This window comes from Dendronephthya gigantea, unplaced genomic scaffold, assembly GCF_004324835.1.
Source record: "Dendronephthya gigantea isolate DGI-Jeju-01 unplaced genomic scaffold, DenGig_1.0 000079F, whole genome shotgun sequence".
Lineage (NCBI taxonomy): Eukaryota > Metazoa > Cnidaria > Anthozoa > Malacalcyonacea > Nephtheidae > Dendronephthya > Dendronephthya gigantea.
In genome coordinates this window covers 1031406-1053102 of record NW_021163089.1, presented here as the reverse complement: position 1 = coordinate 1053102, position 21697 = coordinate 1031406, and the positions used below count along the sequence as shown (strand labels likewise).

The 21697-nt window shown below is 37.5% G+C and overlaps 3 protein-coding genes and 1 pseudogene across 7 annotated transcripts; 2 read left to right on the top strand and 2 right to left on the bottom strand.

Moving 5' to 3' along the window:
- The first annotated feature begins 901 nt into the window (after positions 1–901).
- On the top strand, positions 902–3194 carry LOC114532354 (adenylyltransferase and sulfurtransferase MOCS3-like). The gene is made up of 8 exons (XM_028553837.1): positions 902–984; positions 1161–1821; positions 1946–2008; positions 2100–2263; positions 2383–2430; positions 2529–2648; positions 2729–2768; positions 2961–3194. The coding sequence occupies exons 2-8, from the start codon at positions 1260–1262 to the stop codon at positions 3074–3076; spliced, it is 1113 nt and encodes a 370-aa protein (XP_028409638.1). The 5' UTR covers positions 902–984; positions 1161–1259; the 3' UTR covers positions 3077–3194.
- A 596-nt stretch (positions 3195–3790) lies between these two features.
- LOC114532353 lies at positions 3791–5312 on the top strand (annotated as a pseudogene).
- Positions 5230–16488, bottom strand: LOC114532324 (serine/threonine-protein kinase D3-like). Of its 4 annotated transcripts, none has more exons than XM_028553803.1 (19): positions 16113–16488; positions 12406–12544; positions 12150–12281; positions 11774–12048; positions 11496–11529; positions 11314–11379; positions 11107–11229; positions 10812–10960; positions 10550–10627; positions 8596–8869; positions 8381–8442; positions 8149–8221; positions 7680–7786; positions 7535–7591; positions 7362–7466; positions 7151–7258; positions 6725–6885; positions 6302–6494; positions 5230–6129 (listed from the first exon to the last, which is right to left on the bottom strand). In XM_028553803.1, exons 1-19 carry the CDS (start codon positions 16239–16241, stop codon positions 5929–5931), a joined length of 2466 nt encoding a protein of 821 aa, XP_028409604.1. In that variant the 5' UTR covers positions 16242–16488; the 3' UTR covers positions 5230–5928. The 4 variants fall into 4 exon arrangements, with proteins under 4 accessions (XP_028409604.1, XP_028409606.1, XP_028409605.1 ...); XM_028553805.1 differs by having other exon boundaries at positions 11107–11226; XM_028553804.1 differs by lacking the exon at positions 16113–16488 and adding an exon at positions 13754–13978.
- Positions 16489–18119: 1631 nt separating this feature from the next.
- LOC114532326 (reticulon-1-A-like) lies at positions 18120–21395 on the bottom strand. Of its 2 annotated transcripts, XM_028553807.1 has the most exons (9): positions 20998–21394; positions 20210–20266; positions 19925–20132; positions 19799–19838; positions 19592–19690; positions 19354–19423; positions 19215–19261; positions 18938–18996; positions 18124–18866 (listed from the first exon to the last, which is right to left on the bottom strand). In XM_028553807.1, exons 1-9 carry the CDS (start codon positions 21236–21238, stop codon positions 18818–18820), a joined length of 870 nt encoding a protein of 289 aa, XP_028409608.1. In that variant the 5' UTR covers positions 21239–21394; the 3' UTR covers positions 18124–18817. The 2 variants fall into 2 exon arrangements, with proteins under 2 accessions (XP_028409610.1, XP_028409608.1); XM_028553809.1 differs by lacking the exon at positions 20210–20266 and having other exon boundaries at positions 18120–18866; positions 20998–21395.
- Between the last annotated feature and the right edge of the window lie 302 nt (positions 21396–21697).

Sequence of the window (21697 nt, the reverse complement as noted above, 5' to 3'; positions counted from 1 at the left end):
TGCAGCGTGGCATGTCTATCTTTAAACTTGGATTTCTTCCTGGGAATGTTTGGAAACACTTCAACATTTTCTGTGCCTACACAGTTAAGAATGTTTGCAAAGTTAGAGAAAGCTGAAGAGAAACTCAAAGCAGCTCTTGATGGAGTCAAGAAGGCTTCCTAGGAGAGAATAAGGACTGATGGGTTAATGTTTTACGGGTTGGGATGATTGATTTTCTGGGGATGACAAAGGTAAAAGTTTGCTGTTTCTTAATAATGAGCAACTGGATAATAATCTTAAATCTAATTGAAAGTCCATTTCTTATACCTCAGTAAGCTCATACATGGGAAGCAGTTTGAGAATTAACAAAATCATGCAGCTATGGAACTGCCCACTTTGACTTGAATAGCTAGATCATTCACTTTTACAAGATCCAAGGATAAATGTCACCAAGATCTGAAACAACCAAAAATGTACCTTGCAGCTGTACAACATCGCGTTCATGTGGTCTTTTTTCACATGTACTGTCGTCTTCCTCTCTCAGCTCTGATAATTCTGCTGATCTGCTACCAGTCGAGTGTCCAACACCAGCAGCTGGATTCCTTCCTCGAGACAAAAACTCCTTTTGTATTTTCAACAAATCCTCTTCGTTTTCACCTCTACCTGGACGAGAATACATCATATATATATGAAGCAGGAAACTCAAACGTGTTTTTTCATCCCATTCTGAAGATAATCATCCAAAAACAACAATTTAATAGAATTCTTCTGTATTATTTGTCACCCAAAATAAATTCGATTTGGATTAGCGTTGGATACTTCATGTTGTACTTTCGATAAGGTTTAAAATTTTCATTTTTTTTCGTTTGAAAAACTTGGTGTAGTTTTGAAATGGCGTTTCTTTAGAATGGAGGATAAAAAGAAGAAAATGTGGAAGAATTACTTGAAAAACTTGAACGAACGACTTCGGAGCTTAATCAAATCAAAGAATTTCTAAGTGAAAAGGTGCGACGGACAATTCCTGTTGGAATACATTTTGCAATTTGTTATATGTACACATAGCATATTACATGAAATAAGACATTAGAGAGGAGTTAGAATAGAAAGTTAGGATTTTAGAGCAATTCTTCTAGTTTATTTGCTTGCTATTAAATGAACATTTCCCTGTCCTTTCAATATAGGGAATACCATGGGAAGAACTGGAAAATGGTGCAACAAGTAATGTGAAAAACATTACAGGATTCAGAGGTGCAAAATCAAAACTAACCAACCCAGATATAATGAGATACAGCAGGCAGCTTATATTGCCAGAGATTGGTGTAAGAGGACAATTAAAACTAAATAACTCCTCAGTGTTGATTGTTGGAGCTGGAGGATTAGGGTGTCCTGTGGCCATATACCTAACAGCGGCTGGTGTCGGATGCATTGGATTGGTTGACTACGACGATGTTGAACTAAACAACCTGCATCGACAGGTTTTACATTCTGAACTGAAAGTTAACTGGAGTAAGGTTGATTCAGCAAAAGCGACATTGTCTAAATTGAATTCTTCAGTGCAAATAATTACATATAAATTGCATCTCAACAGTGCTAATGCCCTGGACATAATCTCAAACTATGACATCATAGTTGATGCAACAGATAATGTTCCAACCAGGTATTTGTTAAACGATGCATGTATACTAACGAGAAGACCGTTAGTCTCAGGAAGTGCACTTCGCTTTGATGGACAATTGACTACATTTGGTTATGAGAATGGACCCTGTTATAGATGTCTCTACCCCATCCCTCCACCTCCTGAGACAGTAGGGAATTGTTCAGACTCTGGTGTACTAGGAGTTGGTAAGTCAGCCTTGTTTCTGAATTCAAAGAGAGTCCCTTGTTTGATATCCTTATCCTTATATAGTCTAATATCAATCAATCATACTATTAACATAGTCATGTCGATTGTAAATTGGCACTTTAGTTCCAGGTATAATTGGCAACTTACAAGCTCTAGAAGTTATAAAGATTGCAGTTGGCCTTCCTGGTATCCTTGCAATATGTCCCAACTTTTTATTCTTCATCTTGAGATCATCTTTGAATTAGGCAGCAAAAACACTCCTTAACAACATTTGTAGTGTCCTTTAATAAGAAAATGTTGTTATTTGATGCACTGGACGGTAGATTTACAACCATTAGACTCCGCAGCAGGCAAAACAACTGTGCTGTTTGTGGAGATGAGCCAACAATAACCATGTTGCAAGATTATGAACAGTTTTGTGGCACAGCAGCTTCTGATAAAGTAATGATGGATTTAATTTTGGTTGATTGGTTTTTATAGACAACCTCTAAAAATTGCCAGTCAAAGATTCTTATTTAAGACCAACATTATTCAGCACACTGCTTTTCAAATCATTCTAGACTAGAAATATTGATATCCTGCAAAGTATCAGTAGGATCTCAGCCCAGGTAATGTACTCAAAATATATAAAAATGCATGTCAATCAGTCAAAATAACTTGTGTCAAAAACATATTTTCCTTTTCTGGTAAACATATTCACATTAAGGAATACAAGAAATTGGTAGATGAAAATATATCACACATATTGGTTGATGTCCGTCCAAGGGTTGAGTTGGAGATATGTTGTTTGCAAACTTCTGACAACTTTCTAAGTATCCTTATATTTGTCCAATAAATAATATTCATACTTCACCAATTACTTAGTGTCACATTTCAGTTTCTTCTTAAACAAATATCCAAAAACAGACCATTTCCAATCAGAGATATAGAGAACAACAAGAACCTGGTGAAAATTAAAGAAGAAATAAGCACAACGTTGGCTAGAATTATATAGTGAACATGAAACATCTCTACCAGGTTTATCTTCTGGTTATATTGCATGGTTATATCAAAACATTAATTATGTTATTGCTAACTTGTTCTAACAATTTTCTTTTCATTAGTTATTGCTGTTTGTCATCAGGGCAATGACTCACAGCGAGCAGTTTAATTTTGAAAAAAATTCTCCAGGACTTTGATGTTTCAATAAAGGATATGGCTGGTGGATTAGAGCAATGGACCAAACATATTGATCCCAGTTTTCCATGCTATTAATCAATGAACTATTACTTCCATAAAATTCTATTAATTGTGGAAGTATCATGTAGGAAAATATGATTACACAATAGACTGTTCACAATTATGCTGAGCAAAATCTTTCATATGAAAAGAATGCAGTTTTAATGTGCAATAATGAATTTGAGCAGTTTCATAGCATATTATAATATAACCTATACTGCTTACTGGTAGTACGTACTACCCCTACTGTACCCATTCATACCTTTCCAATAAATCCCTATTTTCACAACCATCTATCCACAACTTTTCCTGGAATAAATTCTAGAAAATTAGCAATTAGAACAATTGATTAGAACAATTGATTAGAAACATCTTGCTACATAGCGACGAGGTGACGTCATAAATAAGCATAAAGAAAAACAAAAAATAAAATTTAGAAAAAGTTCAAAATATCAAAAGATATTTACGACACGAAAATAGGCTGGCATTTAAATTTCTTTGTTTTCCTAGTGAGCGTGCAAGCCCTCACGAATATATGAATAAATTTCGCAATATATTGTCAACAAAAGAACATTGCGTTGGCGTGATTGTCTTACCTGAAATATTGGTAAAAGAAGTCCGAAATTCGGCTTTTTAATTCCATCATGACCAAGGCTTTTGGTATCGAATGGCACCTTTAAAGACTCCCGTTCAAAGACGCCGTCAGACGTTTATAGTGTGGCTGGTTGCGACGTTTATTTATGTTTGGTCATGTTCTTTTGTATTTTATTATGTCTGCTGATGTTGTACTTTAATCTTTTCACTCGTATTTTTGTTCTACTTTACCTCGGCTGGGCTTTCATCGTCGACAAAGAGACGCCACAGAAAGGCGGGAGATTTTTCCCGTTTACACGAACTTTGAACATATGGAAACATTACGTGGAGTTCTTTCCTTTGAATCTAGTAAAAACTCACGAATTGGATCCATCCAAGAACTATTTATTTGGCTGTCATCCGCACGGTGTGATGGGTTTTGGAGCGTCGGGAAACTTCGCTACTGAAGCGACGGGATTTTCCAAGCTTTTCCCCAGGAGTTATTGCTCATCTTATCACGCTTAACATTCAATTTAAGATCCCATTATTCCGAGAATTGCTGATGTTTATGGGCATTTGCCCAGCGTCTAAAGAAAGCATAAAATCATATTTTGACCAAAATGGGTCCAGGGCATTCATGTGTTGTAGTGGTTGGAGGGGCAGCCGAGGCACTGGAAGCTCGGCCAGGAAATTTTAAATTGGTACTAAAAAAGGAAAGGTTTTGTTAAACTTGCTTTAAAATCAGGGTGAGTGTTGCGTTAAGAGCCTTCAAGCAAAGAAGTACAGGTGTCATTTAGGTTCATATTAATTATTAATAGATTCATTAGGCTATCTCCCTAACCTGTGACCTATATACCTGCCAAGTGTCAACTTTGTTTTCACTCGTTTTCAGAGCCTCACTTGTTCCAGTATTTTCATTTGGTGAAAACAACCTCTTCAAGCAATATCCAAATCCTGAAGGCTCCCCCCTTAGGAAGATCCAAAACAAAGTCAAGGAGATTGCTACATTTTCTCCACCACTTTTCTATGGTCGGGGCATATTTCAATATACCTTTGGTTTTGTTCCTTTCCGAAAACCTGTGCATACCATTGGTGAGTAAAATAATCCTGTCAAATGAGGGAAAGGGTAGTTAACATATACATGCCAACTAAGCTCAAGACAAATGTAGCCATCACAACAATTTAACACAAATCCTTTCATGTTTAGTTGGAAAACCAATCCACATTGATGCAAATAAAGAGCCTGGTATTGAGGATGTAGATAACCTCCACAAGCTCTATCTTGAAGGGCTGACAGATATCTTTGAAGCAAATAAAACAAAATTTGGAATTGCTGAAGATGAGCACTTAGAATTCATATAATGGATGCTTGAATATGCTGAATGCAAATTAGATATCAGTAATATATAAATTATGTAGTCATATAGGTAGTGATATATAGCTTTGATCAAATTTGTACAATCCAAACTTTTAGATTAAATTGACTAATTTTTTGCTAATATATAAAATTATTTCATTTTAAACTATTGCTTTAGTGTTTTCTCTGCAAACCTAACCCATCAGACCACAACTAATTTAAAAAATAGCAAACACAATCAAACACAATGAACTAGGAATATTTATGAAATTGTGTAAAATTTACATTCTGTGCAGGGTAATAATTATGATACAATAAAAAATGGCCTTTATTCTGTAATATTATGCATCTTAAAATATGTTCTGTCTTAATAATCCTTTCAAATGCAATATAACCTAGACAGGATTGCTTTTTTCTTGTAAATCCTTGCTTTGATATATATTTGATAATACAAGATTTATTGCCCAAGATAGATTTAGGATCAAGACAACTATTAAAATTGGGTGGGGGTTGAGCATACCCTACTAATTAGGATGGTAGAAGACAGGAAAAATAGCAACATCTTGAAATCTTGAAAATGTACAAGTCTTAACGATTGATCGTTACTAGAAACGCATAATGTATCCACTGCACCATTCCTTTTTACAAAAGGAAAGATTTTTGCAATATGCTTTGAACTGCAAATGCCTTCACTGAACATCATACCATCTCCTTGCCCTTAATTCAGTGAAGACGCATACCCATAACCATACATTAAGCGTTTCTAGTGCTAAAATATGAGAATTTGAGATTTCTTAGATAAGTATTTGCGCTGCTGGATTTTGAGGTAAAACTATGATAAAACTGATCATTAGCAATGAGGTTTATAAGAGGTGATTTATGAGCAAGAAACCCCCTGCTTCGGCCTTGTTGAGGCCAAAAGTTCGATTGCTCAATTTTGAAATGGGGTCTCCTTGAGTTATACATAGCTCATGGCCGTTTGGAGTTTTCCCTTTGGAGACTGGGCTCCAGTCATAGAGTTTTGGTAATGATTGTTTGCTCGAGGAGTTTCAAGTCGTAAGCGATGTGCCTCCATACGTTCATCATCACTCTCGTGTGTAAGATATCGTTCACCGACGATCCCTTCAAGACTTCGTAAATCGAGCCATGTTTGGTACTCCTGGTGGGGAGTGAAGTCGGAGAATTAGTTGGAGTTTCCAGATCATGAACCCCGGGGTAGAGAGGGGTAGGGCGGGGTAGGGAGGGAGGGGAGGGACGCCCTGTTACTCTTTCAAAGAGAGTGCGCTAACCGCATACCAAGAGCCATAACTAATGTAAAAATATTGCCATACCTGCAACCAATGATGACCAAGTGATTTGTCACACGACAGTCGGTACCGCTTGTCAACTTGAAGAAGTCTATTGATGAGATCGATGCCTTCTTTGGAAACTTCTTGCCACGGATCTGACGGATACATGAACGCAGCATTCTTAATTTGATCGGCGATTTCTTCTTCCTCGTTGAATGGAAATGTTCCACTAAGACTAAGGAACAGAAAAGAATTGTATGAGCGGCATCATTTCGTGTTTAAATCCCTAAGGATTCTACCACATTTACTGCAGAATGCTTCAATTTCATTTTCTTCTTTTGATTGATGTGAACGAGTAATTTAGTTACTGATGTTTAAATAAAAGCTTTTATACATCAGAGCATTCGTAACTAATTACTCGTTCACATCTATCAAAAGCTCCGCGTTAATGAAAGGTTGTCTTACCTAACATAAATAATGACTCCAACGGACCACATATCAATGGATCTATTATATCCTCTGTTACGTAACACTTCAGGCGCGAGATAAGCGGGTGTTCCGACGACCGAGCGACGAAATGATTTCTCGCCAATGATACGGGCGAAGCCGAAGTCGCATAGTTTAATCTGAAATTTGGTATGAGAAGAGTATTTCAACAGCAACAAATAGATAGTGAAATATATACACACATTCACACACAGAAACAAAATAACAACACACAACCATTCCCAAACAAGAATATGAAGAGAAACACATGCAAGGACAATTTCTTTTAACATACACGCAACACGCGCAACACACGCACGCAACACGCGCAACACACGCACGCAACACGCGCAACACAAGAAACCACATCACACAATTACGTTCATCTTGGTCAAAGACACTCACCTGCGGAAACCCGCAATCAGAACAATTCTGTGATAAGAGAACATTCTCTGGTTTCAAATCGCAATGGACGATGTTTCTCGAATGCAAATGCTTTAAAGCTATTAAAATCTGCAAGAAAATAAGTCTTAGTTAGCTCGCCAGGTTGTGCCAAAGCCGAATACATCAGGAAGCCCTAATGGCGGGTCCTCGATAACCTCGATTTCAGACAAACCTGGAATATTAAGAATTTTGTACATCTTTCTGTCAATCTTCCCTTCGTGCTGGATAAAATCAACTCCAACATATCACCTTTTAATTTCTCCATCACCACAAAGATCTACACGTCAAAGATACACTCGATTAGTGAAAAAGTTCAAAAGAATAATAATCAGATACGAGTCTTACCTTTTCAGGTGTTTCGAAAAAGTGATACAAGTTAACCACTCCTTGATGATGTAATTCCTGTCGTGAAGAAAACAAATTGCAATTGTTTAACTTCTGAAAGGGGCTGCTCAACCCGCAAGCGCCTGCCTCGCAAGATGGGCATTACCTGCAGAATGGACACCTCGTTCTTTAGTTGGGTTGCCTGTTTCGTCGGGAATCTTAACTTGTCGACAATTTTGACGGCAACTTCATTGCTTGTTTCACGATGAACGCCTGGTGCGGAATAAAATGATGAGGATTACATGCAGCAATTTTTAATACTATTATGACACTAAAGCTTTTGACGAAAGCTTTTCTAAAGCTTTTCTGTCCTAGCGACTGGCTTTGCCATTCCAAGAGTTTCTGATAACATGGCCGTATTTAGGCCAACCCAAGAGCTATATTGAGATAGGATGATTATGGTACACCAGATAGGATGATTATGATGGTGTTATGGTGTTAAACAGTAAATCTCTTCTGATTCCACTAACACAAGATGATAACAATTTCATGTTCAGTATATCCTAAATACATGAATTTAATCCTTGAGATAAGAACATGAAATTATTATACTCACAGAATCAAGTACTTCTTACCGCCGTAAACGATCCCAAATTGCCCGGAACCCAGAATTTCGTCGGGAAATACTTGGTAAAGTTGAGACAAGTCCTGAAATAGAAAAGCAGTTTTTCCATAAAATAGCTGTCAGAGTACCACTTGGAATACGTAAAAAAAATCTTAAGTTCTAATCTAATCGTAAGAAATCCAGGGGAACAGGACGTATTTCTCCGGCTCGAGAAAAGTCAAAAGTATCTCAATCAAACTTACTTGTTTCGGCTTTGGTTCTGGCTTCTTCTCGTCAATGTTGTTCTGTTTTTCTTCACTTTTCTCTGCAAGAAAAATGTTCCTTTGTTATAGCCCTACAATATTTCCAGTGAAACATCATGTATCTTTATCATATCATATCACATCTTATCAGAACATCATATCACACCAGTCACCAGACATGAAGATGGCATCACTTCACATGATCGCGGTCTCACCTGCTGGTTTTTGGCCTGCGATTGCACTGGCTTGCGGAGTAACGCAGCCAGGATTCAGAGCGGATTTGATAGCCTCGCCCCAGGCCAAACCCAGCCTCGTGCCGATCCCAGCATCCCTATCGACGGGATCCGACGCCTCTAAGTTATCTGCCTGACCAACGTAGTACGTGAGTGTCCTAGTTTTCATCTCAAAGCAATGAGGTCCTCTTGTTGCGTCCGTCGCCAGAGGATCGATATTTGCATCCACAGACAGAATTTCTGATAGTTGAATAACCTAGAATACAAAAAATTACGATCAGATTCAGACTTTGGGACGACATATTCGAGCCTCAAGCTGGGGTGGGGTGGGGGCTGAAAGCCTGAGATGTTGAAGAATAGTTTCGTATGTTTCGTTGTTGTGGCGTGAAAGAGCCTATAGGGAGGGGGGGGGGGTTAGTTAGGTCCAAACGTTTCTCATCTTCTGAGGTTGACTCAAACACATTGACAGATTTCTGGAATATCTCGGGCAGTATTTATAATGTTTCACACGGTTGAGATATGACGAAATGGTTGTGTTTCGGGCTGCGATAAGCCTTTCACCAGTCAAAATTAAAGCGAAACTGGGCTGTATCTTTACACAGTTTTAACCAAACTTCAATCTTGAATAACCGATTTTGAAAGCCATCCAATACATCGTGACACACTGGTATTATGAACTTTACAATGTATAAAAAATTTCGGATTACAAAGACATTTTAGTATGATGATAATCATGATACGGACTTAACAACTCGTGAATACTTTGGCTTCTCCTCTCGTTGCAAATCCGAACGAAATATTGCGGCTTTTCAATATTGTGTAAATGTCAAAAACTGCCTTAACAATTTAGCTAAGGCATTATTTTCTTTGCCATAGTACTTGTAATATCTGTAACCGAACTAAGGAAAGAAAAACTCTGCTATCGAAGTCACGATGAATGGATCACGGCTTGGTCCATTCTAAATACCATGCACCGTAGTGAGGGGGATAACTCCAACAATCAACTCCCCATGGCATTCTCACAAACACTTGAAATCTTAAAAAATCTATTACAACGAACTCTTACCCAATTCGTCTTCACTTGTACGAGAAATCAAGTCTTAATGAATTTAAAGCATCAGGCGATGATGGCAGACTGGCGAGAAACTCCTTTGTTTCAGGACCATTCAATTCATTCATTCATATCAGTGCTCGGTTTAAAATGAATACGTTTTTTTAACTAAATTCCAAATCATTTCTTGAAAACAAAACCCTCGCCAAAAAACGGCTAAAAATGGCACATAAATGCAGCCGCTGTGAAATAAACAACTCGGTGACTGCCAAAACTACACAAATATTGGCAAGAACTAAACGGCAACTTGCTGGTGAATCTCTATACTAACAAAAGTCTCGCTCGCTACCTGTTTGGCCACCCTCAAAATTCATGGATTGAGCATTCTCTTTATCAATTCTCTTTAAGAATCGTCTTAATCCCATTATTTCAATCGTTAAGGTTGTAAACAAGCGTTTGGTAAACAAAATATGATTGGGGGACGTTTTTGGCCAAGAAGTACTTTTAGCATGGACTCCTTTGTTCCTCTGAGCGCAAGACTGAGCGCTTTCAAATCCTTCAACTTCAAGACACAGTTATACGTAGTGAGATTGTGTTTGGTAGAAGTTCTTCCCAAATCTTTCTTATTCGGGCACAAATCGAAGATTTTTAGGATTTTTTTTGCCACAACAGCGGTTAAATTACGTTATGCACACATAGTATCCTATGTTTACAACTTACTTTTCCCAAGAAAAGAGTACCTAAGGAAAAAGTGACCGAGGGAGGCAGGAAGGGCAGATGGCAACATACACCCTCATGGAATAATTGTGAGTAAACACCAACTCCCTCTCTTTCACTCTGTCTGACGCCACGTGTGTGTTCGTGTGCATTGTGTCAAGTATTTACCTTATAATAGTTTTTGCCAGTAGACGTTTGAAACAATGTAATGCATTTAGTATCTAATCTCCAATAATGTTTTCGTCTCTGTAAAAAAAAAGGAAGATAAAATATAACGTGGATTTTTTGTGTCTCTACTGAAAAGTTTACCTCAAAACTTTTGATGTATTGTAGACTATATAGATTCAGTAACTCATGGCATATACTGCTGAAGAGTTGTGTAAAATCGAACCATCTTCAGTCATGTGGAATAAATGAAATATAAACTTACATTATTTTCTTTGTCTGTGAAGTGTACCATCCATCCTTGTTTTAAGACCTTCGAAGATCGCTTCTTTGTGTGTTTAACTGAGACAACAATTCTTTGTAGTGGGATATTTGAACTCTCAGTTGCTTCAAGTTTTGGTGGTTGGGGCTCAACTAAAGAAGAAAATATTTCATTAAACTAATGACTCAAAGAACTCTAGTTCATGAGTAAAATTGCCAATTAGACAATCTTAGGACCATGGCAACTGTTCACACAACTTTTCAACTGTTTAATGAAGACTGAAGATTTGGAGATTTACCTGGGGAGGTTGGAGTGACAGGCTCACTTTCTGGTTTGTTACTTTCTGTTCCCGAATCATCGCTTTCTTCTTGTATTTCACTTGGATCTGGATTTTGATACAGTGAGGGATCATCATATGCTGCTAAGAGAAAAAAAAGTTAATAACAAAGCATTCTATTGAGCATGAGTGGGATGCAAGGAATTAGATTAAGTGATATTTACTAACCAGTGTCACCAAGACAGTTCTTGGGAGCTTCATTAGCACATTTCTTGTGAGCCGTAAATTTGCAATCTAAAAATATAGTCACGTTTATCATGTGGGTAGACAGGTAGTTGCAATAATTTACATGCACTTTTTGCACAATTAATATACTTAAATGCAATAACTGAAGCGTGTATTAATCTCACCTTTACATTGCACATTTTGTACAAAGAATTTCAGCTGTAAAAGAAAAAGATAAATATTAATGCTCTTAGCAAATGGTCGAGAGAGAAAGACAGCAGAGATTCCCTTGGGAATTGAGTGCAAGGGTATAAATTTACTAGGGGATAATAGGGGATATTGGAGTGCAGGGGTATAAATTTACTAGGGGATATTATTTGCAGATTAGTTGTGGTTTTTATAAGAATATTGGGGAGTATTGTGTGGTCATGTCTCGAAATTATTTAAGATGATATCCACATACCAATTTCTTGCATATCTGGCATACAGTCGGCTTCTTGTAAGTCCGAGCAACAAATGTATGAGGGACATCAATACGTCCCAAGATAGCCCTGTCAATCCACACAGGCCGCCCCCCAGTCCATGTGTTTCTGCGACCATTCTTATCATATGATGGAAAGGCATCGCTTCCAAGAGAGCCCAATCCAGATGAGGATTGCAATGAGCCACGCCTTTTTACGTCTGAGCAATTGTTTGGGATTTTGTAGGCACATTTTTTGTGGAAATTCCCTCCACAGCCTGGTACAAATGAAAATAAGAATAAAATCATTTAATGGCAAAATTTTCAGGAACTTGCATAGTCCATAATCCATCTTGAAAGGCAACACATCAGCAAGTACCTTCACATTTTAAACCTTGTCGTACCAAACCAAATAACATCCCCCCACAATAGTCGCAGAATGTTGGTGAGCCATATGAATGAACAACAAGCATGTGAGGTCTGATCACAGTCTCATCGTGGAGTTCTTGTGCTATACAGAAAATATAAATCACCATATTTATATTCAATAACAATACCAAATATCAGCTGATCAGTGTGCTACAATATCCAACGAGCCTGTTAAGTACTATACCCTGGACAATAAAGAGGGATACCTTTAAAAACAATTTCAACAACGGCACCATCTGTAAGTTGTCCCACATCGGTTAACAATTCCAATTTATTCGGTTTGGTGTAATCATGTTTGTACAAGAGAATCTTGTCTGATAATGCAACATAGCTGTGATCTGGAAACTGAATAATAGTAGATTTCAAATATGATGAATATTTAATCAATGTTTTTCATGTTGAATATTTGAAATTCCCTTCATGCATCTTGTACATTTTATATTAAGTATTCAATCAATCTTAAGCAACTGCATTCCCGAAAGCACTTTAAATTTGCATTTTATAAATCTGCTACCAAATTGAAAATTAGTCACTTGTGACATTTTGGAATCACACAAACACAGCTAGGTTTACTTGATTTAAGAAAGGATATCTTATCTTAATGCGTCTTGCAGTCAGGATGTGCAATTTGCTCTCAATTAGCACCTGCCAAAGACACACCCAATATCAAAGACTGCTCTCCAACAAAGATTCTATAATAGACTACAACTGCCATCTACAATAGCTAACTGTGTTGTACAATATTGTATGTGCAAGCCTTTGTTAAGATATCATATCTTTATTTTTGTTACCACACACTTTTTTCCTTCTTTCGCTGTAAACAGGTCCACGAATTGCTTGTTAATAATTAATAAAGCAAGTTAATGAGTTTTGCTATTAAAATGAATAGACTATATAAAACCACAACAAAGCAATTGCAATTCCCTTCACACGCAAAATAGAAAGATAACGCCTCGCACGCCGAAGCGTTATGCTTGGAGAACTTCATTTGAAACTTTTTTTACGCGGTAAAGATTTGCAACGACCACAAAATAAACTCAGGCAGTATAAAACGCGACAGAAGCCTTGCAAACTGAGCGTTACAAAGTCCTAAGTTTCAATAAAGACATTTTTGTACAACGAGAACAAAGCCTTTGGCTTTTCGCAAAATAAACACGACTTGACTAAGTCGATATATTTTGACAATGCATAAACAAATTAAACATGCGCGGTCTAGCGGCCCTAATGCTTTAATTGCAAATAAAACCACGAAAACATCCCTAACTTCCCTGACTTAGTTGCAATAACTTTATTACTTCCTAAAAGCATCGAGTTTTTTACTCCGGAACCGTGAAAGTCATTTATAACAATTGCTACAATTTGACAACTTGTGAAAGCAAAAATATCAAGTAAAAATCAAGCAAAAATATTTAGAAAATAAATACCCGCGTACAAACTAATGGTTTGAACGCAAGGAAACTGCTATGCGGCGATACTAAGTGAAGTTGAACCCTACAGAAAAGTGTAAACTGTGAATGTTTCTCTACATTCTACTCGCCCAAAGAGTTTTTTTACCTTAAAATCCACAAAGCCGCATGCAAGATCGGTAAGTGTTGCCAAATCTTTCGCTTCAAAAACCCGTGTTTCTCTTGCAATGCCGCATTGAAGGGCGATTTCCTTTCGTGCTGCACTGCCGTTCATTTCTAATGTTGTTCAATGAAAATTCCGCAGCTAAAACACAAGCTTTCTGTCAGCGACTCAGTATCTGCCATATTTTTAAATAAGAATTTATAACAAAAACAGCTTGCACGAACATGTTCCGAATGCGGTCACGTGAAATTATCGTCAAGTGCCGGAACGAGACGGGGGGGGGAGAATCAAAGTGAGGTGTGAAGGGGAACTTGAAGGCCTGATGTCATGCCCTGGGAAATTGGGGGAACTTCTGCAAGATTCAGGCATCTGCCTGTTTCTTTTTTAGCTCCCTACCCAACTCATATCATTTTTTTCTACTCTTCAATACTGTCTTTCAATAAATCTACAGTGTTTTTCCCAGTACAGTACAAGGTCAAGGATGGTGCCAGACAGTCCTATTCATAACCTAAATCTATATGGCTAAAAATACTAGCTCGCAAACGCTGTAATTCTTATTTAGGATGTGATGTCACCGAATTTTGAGTTTTCAGGTGTTCCATGTGCGACAATCTGACGTATATTTGTGTGTATACAAAGTATTTACGTCCTTTGTTGTGAGGCGTGTTGTTTCCGATTTCAAGTGGTCTATAATTACACGCTCTTTTTATATCATTATTTTACACAATCTATTTTTGATATCCGTGAATATGTTATTTTTATTAGTCCTAAGCCATCACCTGGTTTTTAAGGATTTAAATCTAGAACGACAAGGAACACAATGTAATAATATTCGACCGTCGCTATTTTAGGCAGAACATTGAAAAATTATTGAATGACGTTGAAACTCCAATTTCTGCTTGTTGGCAGTCAGCACTACCGCAGTCAGCACCGAACGTGAAGCGAACTATAAATGACATCACTATTCGCTTTGGTTTGCGCTAATTGTAGTTCAAACTGGCAATCGAGGAAAGCATTTCTGCCGGGAAGCAGTAAACAACGACAGGAACTTGATTCCATCGAGTCCGGTCCGGATGTCATAACTGAACATAATCTAAGTACAAAAGAAATGGGAAATTCTCCTCCGTAACGACTGCTTGTTTTATTTTTTCCTTTCGTGTTGTACAAAAATCATAGTTTGGTCGCTTGCCAGTTTCCTCTGCACAACGCATTAAAGCATGAAAACGGACCAAACATTTTTAAAGAATGGAAGAGCTTGTAGTAGTTTCGAAAGCAATCTCTTCTACCGAAACGCATTATCACGGAGTTGTAAACTTACAGCGACACGAGCCTAGGCGTGCGGCAAAAAGACCGCTTTCTTGAGGATGGAGGAAGACGTTACTATTGAGTGTCAATCTTCTAGAAAATAGGAAGACATCACATTCTTTTTTCCTTTCTCTTTATCGTGGAGTTTCTTTGATTTGCCTTCTACTTAATCGCATAGTAACAACGAAATTCATGTAATGGATTATCGCACTTTACGCTCAAATCTTTAAAAAAAGGACTATTGCGTAAAACAACAGGCACCAAATTTTCAAAGCTTAAGCATTGTTAGAATTCTAGTGCACTAACTAGTAACACAATATCGATTACTTAGAATAGAATATGCCAAACAAACTATTTTGCCAAGCATACACGATTCAGTAAACCGTCCGTTTTCTACCGAACCGACTGGGTTAGGTGATAAACTAAGGCATTCATTTGTGAAGAATCATCAGTGTTAAAATATAAGGACCATCCGGCTGTAGCTTGCAAACGTACTAACTTAGTGAATTGACATGGAATGTTAAGATACCTTATACGAATATTTACTGTTGAGCTCAATAGTGAGTGTATGACAAATTCCGAGATATATTAGACAGGGTCATTTTTTAACCTTTTTACAATTCTGGACAAACGTAGCGTGTGGATGCCTCCATCGCTGTAATAAATGAAGATTTGTGCTTGTTTGTGAGATTGTTTGGCTCAACGCGCACCAGGCGATAACTATCGCTTGATTTCAAACAAAATCGCTTGCTTTTTTAAATCAGTTGCAATTAAAGACAAAAGCGACGGAACTTGTTCTCCCAAATGATTGTTGAAAGCAGTTCCATAAAGCTCATGTTACCTTGAGGATTGTGTAATTAACAACGTTTTAATATGTAACACCGCAACATTCAACTACCTGTCCTATTTCACTGCTTTTATTTGAATAAAGTTAAATACCCGGTGAGCATATATTTGGCCTAATTGTTCCTATATTTTATAAACACTCTAACAGAATATTAATTGTGGATACACGTACGACCTGTATACACAGTATTACCTTATTATCAAGGAAGAAATACACCAGTTCCTGGAAAACTGAGAGTTCCTGATCTTCATAAATAGTCGTTTCGCGAAACACACCACATTGAAGAGTAATAGCCCGTCGGTTAGATCGTGTGGCGTCCATTTGGCCGGCAAGCAGTAAAAAATATTGGACGAGGATTATCGCTATCTAAAACGTTTGCACGAAATGTTCAAAACCAACAATAGCACGTCTTGAAGTGATTGCTAAACAGCCAGAAGCTCACATTTGTTACAGCTTGCCGTGGGATTTCAATGTTCCAAATTACGTTAACAACAATACGAGTGTCGAGGGAGCGTAGGCTGGCGAGGCATCTACACAAACGTCAATGAAGCGCGTTGATAGTTGAGGTCACATCCGAACCATTTTTGCATATTTAAACAGATAGAGCACTTAAGTTAGCATTAGTAATGCCTTTTTAAGAGGATCGATATAAAGTGCTCGGGCTTATTGCCGGCACGCATCGCGGTAACGATAGGAATGTGCGCACACTCGGATTATATTTGGTTTCTCATAGCAAAAAAAAATCTGTGAGGAATGTGTGTAGTGAATTAGGGGCATTGACAAACAAATATTCAAATGTGTTTTGCTTTAATTTACATTTCAAGGCTTCGATGATGTTATCAGCAGGTGTTCACCTCACACCTCGGCGGAGGTATTGGTACCCGGACCAAATGGTTGAGGTGAAGCGCGAAGCACAGGACAATTTTACCAAAAGCTGGTGGGTTCTAGTAGCTTTGACCTTTCCCGAGAAATCTACTCTCTCTCTCCGCTATCAAGCTATGAGCATCTTCATTTAGAACTAAAAACGTGTGAAAACGGTCGTTGGACGTGACAATTTTCTTGCTGTCACATCACCGGTAGAGGTTGATCGTGACTACTTCATATGAAATACAAAACTTCAAATTGCTTCGTCACACTCGCGTCATATTTCTGAGCACCCACGCGCTACTCTTCCTTCTGACACTGTTTACATTTTTTTTAGAGCATATGTGGGCGTAGGGTCATCAGGACAATTTTACCAAAAGCTGGTGGGTACTAGTAGCGACGACCTTTCCGAGAAATCCCCTCTCTCCGCTATCAAGCTAACAGCATCTTGCCATCTTCATTTAGAACTAAAAACGCGTAAAAACGGTCGTTGAACGTGAAAATTTTTTTGATGTCACATGATTGGTAGAGGTTGATCGTGACTACTTCATATGAAATACAAAACGTCAAATTCCTTCGTCATACTCGCGTCATATTCTGACCACCCACGCGCTACTCTTCCTCCTGACACTGTTTACATTTTTTTAGAGTATATGTGGGCGTAGGGTCATCAGCTCCGGCTTGCAGCCTCCAACTTCACATCTGTAAATATCAGTTTGCGGAATTATCAGCGTTGAGTGTAGATTGAACAACCGGCCGACCCAGAGGGGATGAGGGTGGTGCAACACATTCACTGTGCTAGACTTATTCATTGAGTCCTATTTCCTGGCTTGTTTACCAGGGTTATTAACTATAATAAATACAACGATTCATTCCTGCATCATATTGTTGTTTCCTGTTCGATATAATCTGCCATTTTTTTTCATCATTTGCATACAAACGTATGAACAATAGCTGTTGCATTTGATGCAAACTACTTGATGCAGTCAGAAAACGTGAAGAAAATAAGTTAACCCGAAGTGTTGGAATGGCCACAAGTCACAAGGATTGGAGCTGTTCTTATATTACCATTTTCAGAAAGGTTCGGTTACACAGCCAAAAATTGATCAGGTTGTTGTCGCATCAGGGGTGAAAAGTGCTGTGCTGCACCCTGGGAATTTTGCAACATTGATGATTCAACAAGCTTCAACAACATTGTTAACAATACTGTTGCAGGACAGCACAACATTGAACATTGCTCACGTCTGTTTTTAACAACTTGCATCAACATGATGATTTTTACGCGTGTACGTTCTACAGTGTTATTTGGAGAGACACAATACAAATATTTAGCACTAGGCTCACTTCAGAGATCAAATTCATTCAAAATTAGATGTACAAATCAATAGCCCAATAACGTAATTTGAATCAGTAAGGATGTCAAATGCAATTTCATTTCAAGCACGTCATGGACAAATACACGTAAAAACGCTTTTTTTCTTTCATTTGTAAAAGTGCAGCTGAATTTCAGAGCTTTTGGGACAACTTTTGGAACAATTGTTGTTCAACTGTAACAGGCTATAACCAGCTTTTTTATATCATGCAATCTGCTGTGGTTCTTTTACGTGTGTATGCCAATGCGAGAAATAAAATTTGTAGTAATCGTCCCATATTTAATACTACAAGAAATGCTAAGAAAACCTTCATTTTTCTCCAATGATCATCGCCAGTTGAACACCATTGATCCTGCAAAATTGTAACTAATAATGATTCCTTTTTTAAACATGCATTCTCCTGCGAAAACCCTTTCTTCTGATTCCTAGTGTTTGAGCAGATGACTGAAATACATGCATCTAATAAATCTTGCTTCATCGTTCAACTCTACTCTCTCTGGAAACCAACAAAGCTCTACGAGGTCCGTGATTCTCTACCCATTATTAATTTAATTGGGTACAATTTAGTCTAGAATAATCTAATATATAATAAATAATCTTTAAAACTCAAATATACGGTTTGTAAAGGAGTAAGTGATATATAAACGTCTACGAAGCAAATTAGGAACTTTTTTCTTTTTTGAAACGGCTTTCAATTTTCGTTTTCACCCTTGAACGAAAATGAGAAATGTTTGATTATTTGTACTTAACTACCACCGATAACTGAGTTCCAAAACTTACGTTTTCACAATTTCATCAGTCTTCTTGCAAACCTTGCATAGGAAGCTGTCAACTTGTGTCTAAACACCAGATAAAAAAATGCGTTACATGCAAATCAGCCAAGAACAATCAACACAGGCAGATTGCTATTTTTTAAAAATTAAATTGGTAAATATCTTGTGAAGTGTATATCACATTTTGGTACTGCAATTGTATTGCAGTTGTTATTAAACATATTGCCCAGGTCTCAAATCATTTCATAAAGAAATTAGAAACCAGTGTCCGTTATAAGAAATACCTGATGATCTTCGTACAGCTTAGGAACAGAGAAGAGCAAGATTGTACCTGGGATAAATTTACAAGATGTGTCTCACTTGACATAATCAACAACAACTTTTGTTGAATGGCTCCACAGGTTCAAGCACAGGTCAACTTACCTATGATCATCAAGGTGACAGCATTGAACCACTTTCCAACACAGGACAGGAACCAAAGGAAAACACCGAACTAAAGAAAAAAGTCTGAGATAAATATGCATTCTATGTTGTTTCATATCATCTGGGCTCTGGACATTTTTAACCACCGGCAGAGTAAACTACCAGAAAATTCATTCTGTTTAATGCTACGGCAACTTTACTTCTCAGAATAAAAAGCACCATTCATTTCATAAATTACCTTCAATGATGCTAGGATATCCTCAACAAGGAAAAGTTTTGTCAGCTTTGCAATGGCACAGTTTATTTTACAGCCAACACATTCACCAATGTCCCTCGCCTAAAAAACAAAATTTCACATTAATTGGCTTCTCTCAAATGTCACTTCTACCATACACCTTCATAAAGACCATGACATATTTAGCCTTGGAAAATTGTTTTATAATACCTTCTCAGGTGAGATAGAAATGTTCTTCTCCAGAAGTGACCTAAAATAGAACATCGTGAACATTGAAATGATCTGAGACAAATTTCTTTGCAATTCAGGCAAAACATCCACATATTCTCTACATACTTATACGGGCTTCCTGTGCCAGTCTTTTGTACTGCACCAATCACAGTCATTCCAATGCGGTAGAGCAATGAGACGGTAAGCAAGGACAGTGCAAAGAAGGATAGGACACTTAAGACAGTGTGATATGCAAGGAATAACAATACTAGTAAAGTTATACCAAACACCACCGCAGTCTTCTTGATATCCCGCCAATAAATTAAATCAATAACTGAAAATAATAAAGGAATAGGTCATTATTAAGAAACTATCGCAGAGTCGGTCGTTCTGCAGTATGTTTATTGTTACCTCGTTGATCAGTCTCGTTATTTATCATCCAAACAGCGAGTCGACTCGTTAATTGGCCTAAAACAAGTGTATGCATAAGTATGCAACAGATCCTGAATTCTAACTGAAAATGAAAGCTCTGCCCTTAGTGTTGAAAGTAATAAATTCTTCTAGTATCTAAGTTGAAAGAACTAAGAAAAGGCGATAGAGTAGTTTAGTGGAGTAAGTATAAAATTGCCTGGTGTTTTTGTAGAGCATTTTCACTAAACATTCACAGTTGACTGAAATTTATAGCTTCACTGATGAATATTCTTATCATGCAAATTTATCAAGTATATTTATCCTGCACTTGACTGTACACGTAATAACATATACCCAAGGTATTATAGCAGACTATTTTGAATTGCATTAGCAAGGTCTTAGCAAGCTTATTCGCATCCAGAATTGCACAATTCATTGTGTATAGGCCTAGTTTATTTGGATATATAGGTGTGTTTATAAAAATTCGTTGATTTATTTATTTTATGTTTATGAAAATATACTTGAAGCTCCTCTTAATTTTGCAAACAATGCGGGGGAACGGACATATTTCTGTACAATTATGTACAATAAAATTATGATATAGGACACCACATGATCGCTGATAAAATACCGATAAAACCAAACCGAAATTCGATATTTCCCTATGAAAACGTACTTATTTCTTTACCGAATTTACCCTCAAAAATATTTAGACACCTGTATCAGATATTGAAAATCATAGTGATAAATAAATAATGTTTTTAGACGAAAGATGGGCGTCATTAGACCTGAACTAGGCAAGGCAGATTTTTCCTCCAAGGATTTGTCTTCAGTCTCCAATCGCTTTGCATCGACTTGGTCGTCGTTTGATGTTGACGAGACAACATTTTCATCCGTATCTTCTCCAGTAGAAGTTGGTTCATTTAAATCTGTGCTGGGACTTGTATCCTCTTTCTCCATAGAGCTACCAATTTCAGCATCGTTTGGCAATTTCGACTGCTGTTCCACGTTTAAATCGCCGCCTTCCATTAAAACAAACTGCTTCTTTTACACGTTCAATAAGACGAGAATATTCGCTGAAGAACAAACAGCAGCAAAGCAGAGAGAAGGCAGAAAAGCGAATGAATAACCACAGATTTTAAAATTTAAACTGAGATGTCAACTAAATTTGGAAAATGGCTTCGCTGCAAAAATCCAGCCAATCAGAGAAGCCCTTGCGCAATTCGCGCCAGACTCTGCGGAGAAACGCGCGACCAAATCTCTTGGGGCATCCATTGCATTGCGCAAAACAATGAAAACATTGAATACACAAATCGTTTATGAGTTACTGACGGAACTTTCACAAGCCGCATTTGACCGAAGGCTTAGTTAAAGTTTTTCAATAAAAAAACCCTTAAAACGTCATCCCCTTTGGTCAAATTATTTCTACACAAAGTCATCGCAAATACAAAGTTAATATAACAATGCCAGTGGCAACTTGTCTATCCA

What these genes read in the sequence shown, in the direction of transcription:
- LOC114532326 (XM_028553807.1), bottom strand. Translation starts at nt 21,238, where the DNA reads ATGGAAGGCGGCGATTTAAACGTGGAACAGCAGTCGAAATTGCCAAAC. An exon ending in GGCACAGGAAGCCCGTATAA is followed by an intron (nt 19,839 to 19,924) that starts GTATGTAGAGAA and finishes GTTCTATTTTAG; the next exon opens with GTCACTTCTGGAGAAGAACA. An exon ending in TTTCTATCTCACCTGAGAAG is followed by an intron (nt 19,691 to 19,798) that starts GTATTATAAAAC and finishes TTTGTTTTTTAG; the next exon opens with GCGAGGGACATTGGTGAATG.
- LOC114532354 (XM_028553837.1), top strand. Translation starts at nt 1,260, where the DNA reads ATGAGATACAGCAGGCAGCTTATATTGCCAGAGATTGGTGTAAGAGGA. An exon ending in GCACAGCAGCTTCTGATAAA is followed by an intron (nt 2,264 to 2,382) that starts GTAATGATGGAT and finishes AAATCATTCTAG; the next exon opens with ACTAGAAATATTGATATCCT. An exon ending in TCAGTAGGATCTCAGCCCAG is followed by an intron (nt 2,431 to 2,528) that starts GTAATGTACTCA and finishes ATTCACATTAAG; the next exon opens with GAATACAAGAAATTGGTAGA.
- LOC114532324 (XM_028553803.1), bottom strand. Translation starts at nt 16,241, where the DNA reads ATGGACGCCACACGATCTAACCGACGGGCTATTACTCTTCAATGTGGT. An exon ending in GCCAGATATGCAAGAAATTG is followed by an intron (nt 11,530 to 11,773) that starts GTATGTGGATAT and finishes TTTCTTTTACAG; the next exon opens with CTGAAATTCTTTGTACAAAA. An exon ending in ATTTGGGATCGTTTACGGCG is followed by an intron (nt 7,787 to 8,148) that starts GTAAGAAGTACT and finishes ATTCCGCACCAG; the next exon opens with GCGTTCATCGTGAAACAAGC.